Raw genomic sequence first — 14784 nt, forward strand, 5'->3', positions numbered from 1 at the left:
TTCTGTTTGTGACATTTTATTGATGCTAGGGAGCAGGGAGGAAACCTAGAAGTGTATGTGGGGCCAAGGGGTCCCAGGTAGGGACAGGGCAGGTGTTGAGGCCTGGCCACTACTGGGCGGGGAAGACAGTGTTGCCACTGAATGCACAAGGGATGAGCTGCTGTCGGTACTCCAGGGGCAGGTGCCGCTCCACGAGCACATGCAGGGAGACTTGGTCGGTGACCAGGCCCTGCCTGCAGCAGAGGAAGATAGAGAATGAGAGAATCAGCGCCAGCACCCCCACACCCAGCACCTCCCTGCTTCCATCCACTTACCTTCGCATCAGCAGCTCCAGGTCCTCTGGCCTCACAGTCTTGCGGCCAGCATGAGCAGCAAATACCTCCAGGTCGTCACAAAGATGCTGGAAATACTTGTCCAGGCTGCCAAGAAAGTAGGGGTAAAACAGACTGTTCATGATCTGAGGGGCTCCTCTCCCCACCCCAAGTGTCAAGGACTCACCACTTCTCCACCATCTCCACAGCCTTCTTCTCCATGGGCATCTTAGCATAGAAGCTAAAGAGTTTCGCATATTGGTTCAGTCCAGTCTTGTAGGGATCTTGACGGGGTCTGGAGCCAGGGATTCGGGGCTTGGAAGGAAGCCTGGCCGACAGAGTCTCCGGAGGCTCTGAAGGTAACCTGGGGGCAAGGAGTGAACAGAGTTAGCTGAACTGCTGCTACCTAAAGAGGCCACTAATCAAAGATAAGTCTTGCTGGCTCCTGCCAAGACTGAGGCCCTTGTGCGCCTTGGCCAGGCTGGACCAACAGCTCTAGCCATTTCTGGGGGGCAGTGGGGACAGGGGGCTATGTAGAGGCCTGGTCTTTCCCTGGGGCCCCAACCCTCCACAATCTGGACACAATGTCCCAGTCTAGCCCAGTCTAGCCATACAAACCAGTACTTGCTCAGGCCCATGATCCTCAGGCTTTGGCATGGACATTCCCCCTACTCAGCCCACTGCTGCCTGTCCCATTCTGCTAATCCTCCTCCAGGAAGCCTTCTCTGACTGCATACTAACCTAGGCACTTCCCCCCTGCCCAGGCTCCTCTAAGCCCCTGCAAGCAGGCACCAGGAAGACAGATGTGCTCTAAGTGGGCCCCATCCAGCCCACCTTAGGGTGCTCTCCTGGGTAAACATCTACATACCTAAAGGAAGAGTGATAACTCTGTGGTACCCAATGCCAACCTCAATAGCTGCCCCCTTCCAAGAGGCCCATGTGGAACAGGGTCGTGGGATCTTACACTGCAGTGCTAGGCGGTGGAGCTGGCTCAAGAAGCTGAAGTCGCCTGGCCCGAAGGAACTCTGGGGTGCTGGAGGCCAGCTCAGGACTTGCTGCAGAGGAAGGGCAGGGTTACAGAGGGCACAGGCCTGACCATCTCACTCAACCCTGGAGGCCCACAGCCTCCTTATCCTGTTCCTCGAGGGCTCCATCTAGCTCCAGCCAAGCAAGGAACCCTTCAGAGTTTCCCTGTCCCAAGACCACCTGTGCCCAGAAACACAAGCCAGGTAAGCCCCTCCTCCAAGGCCAGGGACACAGCTGTCACTTACCCAACCACCCCCTGATCCCTGCACTGGGCCCCTTACCTGTTCTACCAGAGGTGTCTTCATGCCCTGAAGATCCTTCTGGCTCGTTGGCCTCGACAGCCCCCCAGGATCCCTCTGCTTCGGTCACTTCTATGTGTCCTTCAGGCTCTTCTGCTCTGGTGGATCCTTGTGCTTCTGCCTCCTTCTCCACTTCCCTCAAGCTTTCTTCCATTCTTTCCTCTGCCTCCTCACCTACTCCATTCTGTAAGGGCTCTACTCCATCTTCTCCAGAGATATTACTGCTGATGTTCGGAAAGCCCAAAGCAAGGGCATCAACCTCTTCCACCCTTCCAGCCAGGGCTGGTTTCCCAGCACCTGAATCAAGGGGAGAGAATACAGGCTAGAAAAGCAATAGGCCAGGGCTGTAGCTCTGAGAAAGGTAAAGATGGAGTAGTAAAACCCAGCCTAGCCCATCAAGGAGGGAAGAGGGCCAGAGGCAGCCCCAGGGTACTGGTTTGGAATCTCCTGGCCCAGCACTGACTCTGCTCTTGGATGGAGGGATCAACAGCCCTCCAAAGGGAGTTGGGGGTGAGGGGGTACACATATGGGCCTGAGGAGGAAGAAACACCAATGCCAATTCTTGCTTAAGCTAGGCTTGGCTCCAGGTTGCGTGCCCCACATACTCACCGTTGCTCTGCAGCCCAAGCCCGCCGCTCCATGTCCTGCGACTGGCAGCCCTCTCCACATCTTTAGCCGCAGAGTGAGAGGGACAAGGCAGGGAGTGGTGCACACTGAGGGAACGGCCAACCAAGGGCTGGGAGAAGGGCTGGGTGTCCTCCAACACTATGTCTGTTGGCAGAGTAGCAACGGGGGTTCTGAGGCTCTCATCTGGAGATCAAGGTCCAGTTGGCACTCAGTGTTTTGCACGCCCACCTGCTGCTCTGCTACCCAGTCACCAGGGCCTGGGTAGTGGACCCACAAGCCTGCCCAAGTGGCCCTCAGAGAGAAGACTAAGCCTACTCTAAGCCTAATCTCCCTTCCACAGCTCTCCTTGCTTACCTTCCTGCTCCTTAGCCTGGCATTCCCAGGCTCCATAGGTTGCCCCACCCAATCTGCTCACCCATGCCTCCGTTCTCCACTTCTCATTCAGGTCCCTCTGCCTGAAACCCTTCTCTTATCCTGGTGAACTTGACTTGTCTTTTGCAATCAGGCTCCCAGGTCAGCTCTGACTGAACAGCTGATCCTGAAACCTAGCCCCTTTCAACGTCCCAATAAGCTCCAGCCACCATATCACACCCCTTTCCTACCCTCAGTCCTGTAGCTCTTCAAGGATATGGGGTCCTGGAAGATACTGAGGGACTAAGACTGGGCCCCCACAAGACAAGAGGCAATTTGCAGAAAGAAAGCAGAAAGTTCTCATAGACCTACTGGCCAGGCTTGCTCACTGTTCTTGACTTAAAGGAGAAAGAAAAAACCTTGGACTCAGCAGCACCTCCCATCAATCATGGGGCGAAAGCTTTCCCCACAGGCCAGAAGATGGAAATCTCAACCTTACCTGGAGGAGCTAAGGCCAGGGAAGTATCTCGCAGATCCTGCATAAATGTACCCACATCTACAACTCGGCGGGTAGGAGGTCTGCGGGCCAAACCAGGCCTCTTCACTGATTGTGGCTGCAGAGGTGTGGCGAAGGTCAAGTTAAGGGAGCTGATGGGAGGGACAAGGCACAAAGGAAAGTCAGGTACCTGAGGTCTAACGCCCCTACCCCACCCCAGGAGTCCCCCAGCTGCCCCGGTGTTCTCATCTCTTAGAACCCAGCCACCATGCTGTGAGTATGGAGCAGTTATGGCCAGACTGCATTCTAGTCAGCACCCGCTTCCCCAAGCCTCTCCTCCACCAACTCCCGGAACAGGCAACAGCACCTGGTGAGGGAAGAGGCATCAGCATTCCCATGAGGCTCTGCAAGAGGATGTAAAAAGAAACCATAATAAGTTACCCAGGCCTCTCTAAGGCCTCCTCAGTCTCTCCAGAGGACAGAGGGGGTGGCCACAGGTGTTGTCCAGGACCTCACCTTGGGAGGGAGGCAGTCCCAAGTCCACTCCTTGCTGAAACACTGACAACCTCAGTCTCTGCTTCCTTCTGCCAAGAGCCAGCAGACCTGGAGCCAGGGTTGTGGGGGGCTCAAGTTCAGGAAGCTGCAGCTCCAGGCTACAAGGATGGAGCTTTTCTCAGACAAGCCAGGACACCCAATTCTAGCTCTTAGAGCCCCAAGAGGCTCCCTGACTGGTAATGCCCAGCAGCCTAGCCCAAGGAGGGAATTTACTGCACCTGTGCCGACCGCTTTCCCGTCTGGAAGCCTGGACCACCTGCGGTGCCGGCACTGGCTTCACCACTGACTCTGGCATTAGGATGGAAGATTCCGGGGCTGTAGAAATAGCAAGGAGAGAGTGGAGCTGGAAGGGCAGGCTGCCCTAAATGAGAGATACCACAGGGCTGGTGCCTGATTCTCACTGCAGGCCAGTGCTCACTCACCAGTTAGTAAGATGTTCTTCAGCAGAGTCCGAGGTGTCTGTTCCTCCAGGTGTCCACTGGCTTGAACATGGGTCAATCTGTCAATAGACTGGGTAAAAGCATCAAGCAATCAGTTTGTCCCTTTGCCTTGACAGTCCCTCAAGGTGGGCTCCAGAGCAGAGCTATTACTCAAGAGACCCCTAAGGCAACCAGAGCCCTGTAGTGATCAGTGGGTAGGGCACTTACCCTGGCTCTATGAGAACGCCTGGCAGTCATCTTTGTTTGGCTCCTCAGCCTCCTAGAGGAAGGTGTTTGAAGCAGGGCTCTCTGGACACTGTGTAAACAGCAACAACTGTGAGAATTATGTAGGGAGGGTGAACTAGAGACGGGTCTTCGTCAGGGATCTTGGCTGAAGTCCTTTACCCTCAGGGACAGGGACCAGAAACCACTTGCCCTCCCACAGCCCTATTCCCAGTTCTATGTCAACAGGGTTGTGGATGAAAGGGAGCCGAGGGGTATGGGAAGAGAGAAGGAATATGATGACCCAGCCAGAGAGAAGGGCTGCGGAAGGCTTCACAGAGGTGACTATGGCAGAAGTAGGGGTTAACCACACAGATAAGAGGAACAACTGGAAAAGTATCCATTCTAGACACTAAAACAATCCAGGGATATTTCAATATTTTTAAACCTTTTAAGTACTAGTCAGGTTCTAACAGCAACCTCCACATGGGTCACTCCAGCCGTACTCTCTCCAATCCAATCCCCTCTCAGATTCCAGAACCACATAAATGTTCCTCTGGCACAACTCCCACCTCAACACTCATAGGTCTAAAACCTGTAATGAATGGCTTCCCATTGTCTATAAAGGAACTGCACTGCCCCAGGAAGTCAGCAGATGCCATCTTCCACCCTCTCTGCACCATAAGCTCACCACAGCCCTCACCCACTGACATTCCCACCACGTCAGGCCAAACTCGCTGCTCTCTAGCAAAGCATCTTTCCAGTTCCTGCCTCCTGACTGCTACCCAGGCTATGCTCTGCAACTCCTTTCCCATCTTTCAGCTGGGAACCGCTTGGGAGACAGTTCAGGGCAGATGCCTGGACATACTCTGGAAAAAACTGGCCTAGAGAACATAGCAGAGGTCCAGATTCTGAGCACCTATCCTTCGCTTCCAGAAGCGGACCCCCAAGAACGCCTGCATAATTGAGCTCTGAGGTCCGGAGCGGCCTGGAGTCTCAGGGGTGGGCGCACAAACAGCTGACCCGAGCCCAGCGAGGAGAAAGGAGCCTGTTCTCAGAGCCCTGGACTCTGCTCCTTTCCGAGACTCAGTTTCCGTCTCTAAACAGGGTCAGCTCTGGACCCCCCCCATCGCCCACTCCCTCTGGTTGCTCTTGTGTTGGGCAGCGCCCTTAAATACTCGGTCCGAGAACTCCGGGGTCGCCGCGGGGTGCGCGGATCCGCTGTATCCAGCACGCGCCGTAACAACGTGCGCGTCGTAGGCTCGCTGTCCCGGCTGTAGTCGTCCGCCATCGCCTCAGCAGCCAGCCCTCTCAGCCGCTGCGGCAGCTACGATCGCCTCCTTCCCGCCGCCACATTTAAGCCAACTCTCGCGATGCTGCTGAATTTAGGTCAACTCTCGCGATGCTGCCGCACAGCCCCACGGGAATTGAAGTTCTAGTCCTGCCGCCGGCTTCGCCCGGTGTGTACAGTGGTGGTAGCAAACGGGTTTTGCGGGCATCCGTACCTTGAGCCTGGGCAAGTATGTGCAGCCAGTCGAAGCCTCGGTTTCCTCACCTGTAAGATGAGAGTGATAACCATCTAATAAGGGTGTGTCTGTGTGTAATGAGTCAATTAGATAATGTTTAACTCAGTACCTGACAAGTAATAAGCCAGGTCATGAATAAATAGCAGTGACTATTTGTGAGAATGTCTCTCATTCTCATCTCCCTCTCCGAAGATGAGGAGAGACACATTTGGGCCAGGAAAAAAATAACTGTATTCTATATGTGACCTGATCAGATTTGCATTTGCAAAGACCAATATGTCTATAGAACCTGTATCTATCACAAGAGATCAGTTTGCAGGCTCAGAGGCTAGTGGGCTGTTTGTGTTCCAGCAGAGATGTTAAAATTTCCAAACAGCAGTTTTGAGATGAATTCCGGCTCTCAAAAGTTCTGTTAATGCTGGAGACTCCATTACCATATTTTCACCAATTGACAGCCCCCTGCCCCCTTTCTTCAATTTTAATGGGAACTGAAATAGAACTTGAGCTCTGAGTTTCCTGTGGAGCTCTCCTTCACGCTCCTAAATTGTGTGTAAAGTTTCAGATACTGGCAGTGGCATGGGCATATTTGTGCTTATGTTAAAAAATAGAGCAAAAGGGCTTCCCTGGTGGCGCAGTAGTTGAGAGTCCGCCTGCCGATGCAGGGGACACGGGTTCGTGCCCCGGTCCGGGAAGATCCAACATGCCGCGGAGTGGCTGGGCCCGTGAGCAATGGCCGCTGAGCCTGCGCGTCCAAAGCCTGTGCTCCGCAACGGGAGAGGCCACAACAGTGAGAGGCCCGCGTACCGCAAAAAAAAAAAAAAAAAAAAAATAGACCAAAGAAAAAATAAGATTCTTGCTTCTCAAAATTAGAGAACTGCAGAGGAAAATCATATCAATATTCCTCGTCATTTAGATCTGACGTTTGTGTTATCTGACTTAAATTGCTAGCCCTTTGCAGGCACATTTCCGCGATCACTATCAACCACCTAAGTGCAAGATTTATTTATTATTTGTAAAGCTTTGGACTGGATAATATGGAAAAAACATTAAAAACTTTTCAAAACAATTTGAGAATGAGCTTACTTTTCACAGCATTATTTGTGTTTGCATAGATTGTCTTTACTGTGCTTACATGATTGATTAAACTTTATATTTACTATTTGTCAAAAAAACAAAACAAAACACAGGGACTGCCCTGCTGGTGTAGTGGTTAAGAATCCACCTGCCAATTCAGAGGACATTCGAGCCCTGGTCTGGGAAGATCCCACATGATGCGGAAAAACAAAGCCCATGCACCACAACTACTGAGCCTGCACTCTAGAGCCTGCAAGCCACAACCACGGAACCTCAGTGCCACAACTACCGAAGCCGGCGAGCCTAGAGCCCGCGAGCAACAACTACTGAAGTCTGTGCGCCTAGGGCCCGTGCTCCACAACAAAGAGAAGCCACTGCAGTGAGAAGCCCGTGCACTGCAACGAAGAGTAGCCCCCTCTTGCCTCAATTAGAGAAAGCCAGCGCGCAGCAGCGAACACCCAATGCAGCCAAAATAACAATAATAAAATTTTATAAATATTATTTTAAATAATAAAACACTGGGGGAATTCCCTGGTGGTTCAGTGGTTAGGACTCTGTGCTCTCACTGCCGAGGGCCTGGATTCAATCCCTGGTCCAAGAACTAAAATCGCACAAGCCGCGTGGTGTGGCCAAAAAACACAAGAAAGCAAAACCAAAAACGAACAAACAATCAAAACAACTGGGTTCATGGGGCCAGACCATGTGAGGTATCACAGGTTCTGGAAAGGAGTTTGGAGAATATTCTAAATGCAATAGACCACCGGAGGGATTTAAGCAGAGGTATTACATAATTATATTTTCTTTGGCAGCCATGTAAAGAACAGATTGTAGGGAAGGCAAGATTGGAATCAGGGAGACATGTGACAAAGGTTCTTGCCTTTCTCCAGAGGTGACAAGATAGAAGGTGGGCAGGGCAGTGGGGGTGGGGAGAACCAGGCGTTGCATTCCAGACATTTTTTGAGTGTAGAAGACTAAGTGTAGATTAAAGGTGATTTTAGGGCTTCCTTGGTGGCGTAGTGGTTGAGAGTCCGCCTGCCGATGCAGGAGACACGGGTTTGTGCCCCGGTCCGGGAAGATATCACATGCCGCGGAGCGGCTGGGCCCGTGAGCCATGGCCTCTGGAGCCTGTGCTCTGCCACGACAGTGAGGCCTGCGTAACACACACACACACACACACACACACACACACACACACACACACACGGTGATTTTATGTACTGGAAGGTAGAGGTTTTTTTTTTTTAATTAATAATTAATTAATTAATTGGCTGCGTTAGGTTTTCATTGCTGCGCGTGGGCTTTCTCTAGTTGCGGCTAGCGGGAGGCAACTCTTTGTTGTGGTGTGCGGGGTTCTCATTGTGGTGGCTTCTCTTGTTGCGGAGCACAGGCTCTAGGCACACAGGCTTCAGTAGCTGTGGCACACAGGCTCAGTAGTTGTGGTGCACGGGCTTAGTTGCTCCGTGGCATGTGGGATCTTCCCGGACCAGGGCTCGAACCCATGTCCCCTGCATTGGCAGGTGGATTCTTAACCACTGCGCCACCAGGGAAGTCCCTTTTTTTAAAAAAAACATTTTTATTGGAGTATAATTGCTGTACAATGGTGTGTTAGTTTCTGCTACATAACAAAGTGAATCAGCTATACATATACATATATTCCCATATCCCCTCCCTCTTGCGTCTCCCTCCCACCCTCCTGATCCCACCCCTCTAGGTGGACACAAAGCACAGAGCTGATCTCCCTGTGCTATGCGGCTGCTTCCCACTATTTTACATTTGGTAGTGTATATATGTCCATGCCATTCTCTAACTTCGTCCCAGCTTACCCTTCCCTCTCCCCGTGTCCTCAAGTCTGGAAAGTAATTTTATAGAGCATAATTTTCAATGTTCTGTACATAAAGAAATGACATCAAGTTTGACTTCTCACCAACATTTTTTGAGTAAGATAGGTCTTGAGACTGACTGGTAGGAGTAGAACCGTATCAGTAACTGTATGACAATGAAAATACATAATAACAGATGCAATGACCTTTGCTGAATTTTATCCCTACTGCACACATTTTATAAACATTTAAACATATAACAAAGTGTGTATTCATGTTTTTACACTTGTATAAATGATTCACCCAAATGAATGCACATCGTTCACCATGGGCTACACATACTAAAGAATGCATTTCTGAATTTGAAGGGGTTCAAGCTGTGGACCTCAGTTTGCATTGGCCAGGAGGAATGGTTCTGTGAAATCCACACAAATAACCAAGGATCACATTGGTTGTAAACAGAAATGCAATGGTAATGTTTGGGTGTTGGGACCAGAAAAATAGTTCTTTTTTTCCCCATTGTCCTGTATGTTTCTAGAACATTTTAAGTATGGGTCTGTTTTACAATAAAGAATAACAAACTTGGACTTCCCTGGTGGCGCAGTGGTTAGGAATCCGCCTGCCAATGCAGGGGACACGGGTTCGAGCCCTGGTCCGGGAAGATCCCACATGCCGTGGAGCAACTAAGCCTGTGCACCACAACGACTGAGCCTGCGCTCTAGAGCCTCAGCTCTAGAGCCCGCACCCCACAACTATTGAAGCCCGCGCACCTAGAGCCCGCGCTCTGCAACAAGTGAAGCCACCGCAATGAGAAGCCCACAGACCGCAACAAAGAGTAGCCCCTGCTCGCCGCATCTAGAGAAAAGCCCGTGTGTGGCAACAACGACCCAATACAGCCAAAAATAAAAAGGAATAACTAAAAAAGTGAGTTAACTTGGAGTGCTTTTGCAAATTTTTAAAAGGCCCGATCTATTTTGTTTTTATATCAAATAATTAGAAATAATATATAAACTAGGCTTCGAATTCATACCCGTGGTCTGGTCTATAATCAGAAGAGAAAAAAGTGAGGAGGGAGAGAGAGTCAAGAGAAAGGGTGAAGAACGGCAAAAAGTGGGAGAAACGGGGAACTCGGCAAAGGAGGGCTAGCTTACAGGTAATTCTCCTGGACGAGTGCCTGGCCTCCTCGCTGGTTTTCCACAGCTTCTTCTCTTGCCCTTTAGAACACTTTCCCCAAGGAAGTCGAGGGACTGGGGAGGTAACTTGTTACAATACAAATCCTGTCCAACCGCTCGTTTAACAGCCCTCCAACAGTTCCCAGTCACTGGCAGAATAAAATCACAAATCTTGTAACTTGGCCCAGTTTGTTATCTTTCGGAGCTTCTGCTATTCTGGCTACCCTTGAGGATCCTTAAGGGCAGAGCCTAGCTCCTTCCTGCCTCAGGTTCTTACAGGCTGGTTCCCGGGCAAAAACCAGCAACTCCTCCCTAACCAAGCTTTTCGTGGATTTTTTCTTCCTGGGCCTCTGCCTCCCACTTTTCCCTCTCCCTTGTTTTTTTTTTTTGGAGCGTTTATTTCTATTTTTAGACATCCATTAGTGTGCATTCATTCACATCTATTATCCAAAAGCCTGACTCTCATCCCTCTACAGCCAGGCCGGGTCTGTATGGTTCCTGCAAGGTTCCCAACTCCCTGCACTATGCTCGGCGCACAGTAGGCGCCTAGTGATGACTATGTTTATGTCAATAAGACAGTCAAGGCAAGCAGCGTCTGAGTCGGGGGAAAGTCTCCAAGGCAGACAAAAGGTCTCCCTGAGGTCCTTTGGGGCGCTGAGGCTTAGGTCCTTCCTCCCCTCCCCCGCAGGAATGCCGTGGACTCAGCAGCTCAGGGTTGGGGGACCGCTTCCGGCGAATAACACAACCTCGTCCGAATCCTGGTCCGCTTGCAACCCGACCTTTCCCTTAGGCGGCGCTCCAGGCCGCAGCCGCCAAGTTTAGCGCAACGCATTGCGGGATTTGTAGTTTCCGTGGGCACATGCCCAGGGCGCTTGCGCACTGGGGAGACGCGTGCCGCCCGACTCCCATCAGGATTCCAGGTCCTTGCGAAGGGCGCTCCAAGCGACAGCGTTCCCACCGAATACGCCTCTCTAGTCCGCCGAGGGTGAGCCGTGTAGGGGAAGAGTCCGCTCTACGTGGGCTGCAAAGAGGCCGGAACAAGCGCGCCCCCGCTCCGGAAGTGAGCGGCTTCTGCCGCGGTGCATTGTGGGGGGCGTAGTCCTCTTTCCCAGGCGGTCCTCCGCGGCGTCCCTGGGGCCCACTCTGGAGCGCAGGCGGGCGGCTGGGCGGCTGGCTCGGCGCGGGCCGACGGGAGGCGTATTCTGGGCACGGGGCACCGGGCCAGTCCGGCCGCGCCGGGCGGCAGTAGTGGGAGGCCGCCCAGGGCCTCGCGCGGTGCCGCCCGTCGAGGGGCGGGCGGCGGCATACAGACCGGGCCGTCGAAAGGCTCAGAAGGCCGGTGGGCCGGGCCGGGCCGCGCGGCGCAGCCATGCCTGGCTTTACGTGCTGCGTGCCAGGCTGCTACAACAACTCGCACCGGGACAAGGCGTTGCACTTCTACACGTTTCCCAAGGACGCTGAGCTGCGGCGCCTTTGGCTCAAGAATGTGTCCCGTGCCGGCGTCAGTGGGTGCTTCTCCACCTTCCAGCCCACCACGGGCCACCGTCTCTGCAGCGTTCACTTCCAAGGCGGCCGCAAAACCTACACGGTGCGGGTCCCCACCATCTTCCCGCTGCGCGGCGTCAACGAGCGCAAAGTAGCACGCAGACCCGCGGGGGCCGCAGCCGCCCGCCGCAGGCAGCAGCAGCAGCAGCAGCAGCAGCAGCAGCAACAACAGCAGCAGCAGCAACAGCAGCAACAGCAGCAGCAGCAGCCGTCGCCGTCCGCCTCCACTGCCCAGACCGCCCAGCTGCAGCCGAACCTGGTATCTGCTTCAGCGGCTGTGCTCCTCACCCTTCAGGCTGCTGTGGACAGCAGCCAGGCTCCGGGATCCGTGCCTCCGGCGCCCACCACTCCCACGGGAGAAGATGTGAAGCCCATTGACCTGACGGTGCAAGTGGAGTTCGCGGCCGCAGAGGGCGCAGCCGCTGCAGCCGCTGCGTCGGAGCTAGAGGCTGCTACAGCAGGGCTCGAGGCCGCCGATTGCCCTATGGGCCCCCAGTTGGTGGTGGTCGGGGAAGAGGGCTTCCCTGATACTGGCTCCGATCACTCGTACTCGTTGTCGTCAGGCACCACAGAGGAGGAGCTCTTGCGCAAGCTGAACGAGCAGCGGGACATCTTGGCGCTGATGGAGGTGAAGATGAAGGAGATGAAGGGCAGCATCCGTCACCTGCGTCTCACCGAGGCCAAACTCCGTGAAGAACTACGCGAGAAGGATCGGCTGTTGGCCATGGCTGTCATCCGCAAGAAGCACGGAATGTGAACGAGTCCCTTTTCGGCCTTCGGGACTCCCAGACTCCTGCCAGCTTAGAGGGACCTGAGGCCGCCGCTGTTGAAGTCCCTCATACTCCTGGGGCACTGGTTGGTAGTACTGAGCCTTAGGGCAGCTGGACTCTTTTGCTGGTGACCAAGCACCCTCTCTTGTTTCCTCCTGAAATAAGGTCCTGAAGTCTGGGATCTCAGACTGCACTGGTGACACCAGCAATTATGACTTTGTCTACCCCTCCCCACCTTCACTCCCCAACCCCAAGTTTATGTTGCAGGTTCTGGTTAAGCAGAGGCTTCAGAACCACTGAACTTGAAACTTATCCCTTAGGGATGCAGGCGAGATGCCCAAGGACTGTGGCTTTGGGAAGACAACTAAATCTTGAGTTTGGCTGGCAATCAGAGACAACTCTTCTGTGTGTAGTGATAAGAGATCCAAGTAACATCAGTTCTACTTTTTGTGCTTTTCCTTCCCAGGTGCAGCCTGTGATTCTGATGGGGACTGGCAGGTCTGTGCCTCTGCCTCCTAGGACCTCCCTCCCAGGAGGCCATCGACAGGGGGATCTAGGTGACCTGTTGATGGAGATCCAGCTTGCCAGGGACTTAGGTCTATCCTGTTATGTTTGCTACTGGTTACAAATTCTATTTTCTGTACAATTAGTCAGACTAAAGTTTTCACTGTGTTTGTTTGGCAAAACAGATTAAACAGAAAGTAAGGTTTTTATTTGGGTTTCGCCAATTTATTTTTATAAGGACTCAGCTAAGGGTCCCTGAAACATGGGGAGATGGACTTCCTGATAGGCCTCCACCTTCTCCGCCTTAGGTCTCAAGGACCAGGCTGACCCTGAGAGTAGAGATGCTTCAGTGACTAGGTTTCTCCATAAAGAGGCCCTAAGCACAAGGACCCTGGCCTCATAAGGTCTTTGCAGAGTTCCAGCTCACCCCGAAGAGTTTGGAAATTGCACCAAATGGTCCTGGTTTGTCCATGGGTTAGCTCCCTGTGTCAGCTCCCTGTGTCCTTTCAACTGGGAGAAGTAGCAGCTGAGAACTAAACTGAATTGTGGCAGCCCACTTCTCTGAGGGTTTTGAATTCCTTAAGAATTTTCAGCTGGAGTTGAATTTTGCTCACCATTATAGCCCTTAGGCCTAGTATGGTGTCTGGCACACATGGGCATGCAGTTACTTAAATCACTGAAGACCATAGCTGGAGCCAGCCATGGACTCTTATACAGATACCTTTGACTTTGGTACACTTTCATTGTGAAGGAGGTGGATCCATAGAGGACTTTAAGCATAGGAGTTGGGAATTTGTGACCCCTTGACTCATTTTCTTGGCTGTTAACATCTTTAGATTGGATATTGTAGTGGCAAGGTGACATTTTTATCTATGGTTCCAAGTAATTTAGCTCAAAGCTAGCTACAAATGCCTTTAAAGCTAGCCATGTTTAACATGGGTGTTGGGGCACAAATGGACACTTATTGGGCTCCATAAAACATATGACTCCTTTCTCTGTTACATATGGAAAAAGCCACTTACCTGGGCGCTTTCCCTGTGGTTTCAAACTGCAGTGACTCTAAAATAAATGTCTCTCTAGTTTCTGCTCTCCTTCTGGCCCCTTGGCACTGACTTGAGAAACAAGTCTGTGGTGGGGAGGAGGGGTGGGAGATGGGTTGTGCAGGTACCTGGATGTGGAAGGGACTGTATCTCTCCCTTCCTAGGGTTAGTTCCGGCTTGTCATAAGGTGGTGGAAGCACAGCAGTGCCCTTCCAGGCCAGGTGGGACTGAAGCCCTTTATGGGTAGGTATTGGATCAGTTGCTCAACTGTCCCCACTCTCCTTCATTACGACTGAGGATTTTCCCAGGCCCAAGCTATGCTCTTTAGTGTGTCCTTTAGCTCCTGTGTGTTGAAGGGACTTAGACTGTTTCCCTTGAACCTCTCAGCAGCACTCCCAGGACAGGGTGAGGGCCAGACTAGCTAGGACTCTCTGATGTCTGGATGTTGTGAGCACACAACCTATCTGGTGTTTTAGCTTCTGGAGGGGAGGAGGACAGCTCAGAGCAAGGGGGGTCCTAGATACACCGCAAGCAGTGCAATGCAGAGTCTCCCTGAGTAAGTAACAAGAGAAGATTCTAGTCAGGCAAAGTAATACAGATCTGGGATTTAATTAAACAGAAGCCTGGCCTGGTCGTATGAGGCATTCCCGGGAGGAACAGTGGGGGTGACGGTGATCTGTGAAGGACCCTTCTGGAAGAACAAGAGAACTGAGAAATCTCTGGTCAGGAGAAGACTTGTCGCTATAAACTTTACCTGTGATGACCCTGGCTTAGCTGCAGAGCATTTACCCAGCAGGCCTGAACTGGAGACAGGCCTTACTTCAAATGTTTGCGTTGCCCGGGAAACGATGAAAATGGGCGTTGAAAGGAAAGGGCAATGGGCGGGAGGGAGATTATGGACAATTTTATCATTTAAATCACGGGGAAGGTTTGGGCCTGCCAGTTATTACTCTTTTCTCTTAATAAAAATGAAACTCTTAGCTGCCCTGTCTGCTGGAAAAAAAAAACAAAAAACAAACTTGTGAGA

The 14784-nt window shown here is 52.3% G+C and overlaps 2 protein-coding genes across 3 annotated transcripts; one reads left to right on the forward strand and one right to left on the reverse strand.

The window, feature by feature from the left end:
- Positions 1-8: 8 nt before the first annotated feature.
- Positions 9-10932, reverse strand: CENPT (centromere protein T). 2 transcript variants are annotated; one of them, XM_067018311.1, is made up of 14 exons: positions 9878-10932; positions 5812-5861; positions 4313-4400; positions 4088-4175; positions 3884-3980; positions 3627-3763; positions 3478-3514; positions 3114-3262; positions 2246-2407; positions 1619-1933; positions 1276-1366; positions 499-675; positions 315-419; positions 9-233 (listed from the first exon to the last, which is right to left on the reverse strand). In XM_067018311.1, the coding sequence occupies exons 3-14, from the start codon at positions 4340-4342 to the stop codon at positions 110-112; spliced, it is 1512 nt and encodes a 503-aa protein (XP_066874412.1). In that variant the 5' UTR covers positions 4343-4400; positions 5812-5861; positions 9878-10932; the 3' UTR covers positions 9-109. The 2 variants fall into 2 exon arrangements, with proteins under 2 accessions (XP_066874412.1, XP_058900845.1); XM_059044862.2 differs by having other exon boundaries at positions 5485-5861; positions 9878-10814.
- Positions 10933-11019: 87 nt separating this feature from the next.
- Positions 11020-13801, forward strand: THAP11 (THAP domain containing 11). Its single transcript, XM_059044912.2, has one exon. The coding sequence runs from the start codon at positions 11268-11270 to the stop codon at positions 12198-12200; it is 933 nt and encodes a 310-aa protein (XP_058900895.1). The 5' UTR covers positions 11020-11267; the 3' UTR covers positions 12201-13801.
- Positions 13802-14784: the final 983 nt, after the last annotated feature.

Source organism: Kogia breviceps, chromosome 18, assembly GCF_026419965.1.
Source record: "Kogia breviceps isolate mKogBre1 chromosome 18, mKogBre1 haplotype 1, whole genome shotgun sequence".
In the NCBI taxonomy this organism is placed as follows: domain Eukaryota; kingdom Metazoa; phylum Chordata; class Mammalia; order Artiodactyla; family Physeteridae; genus Kogia; species Kogia breviceps.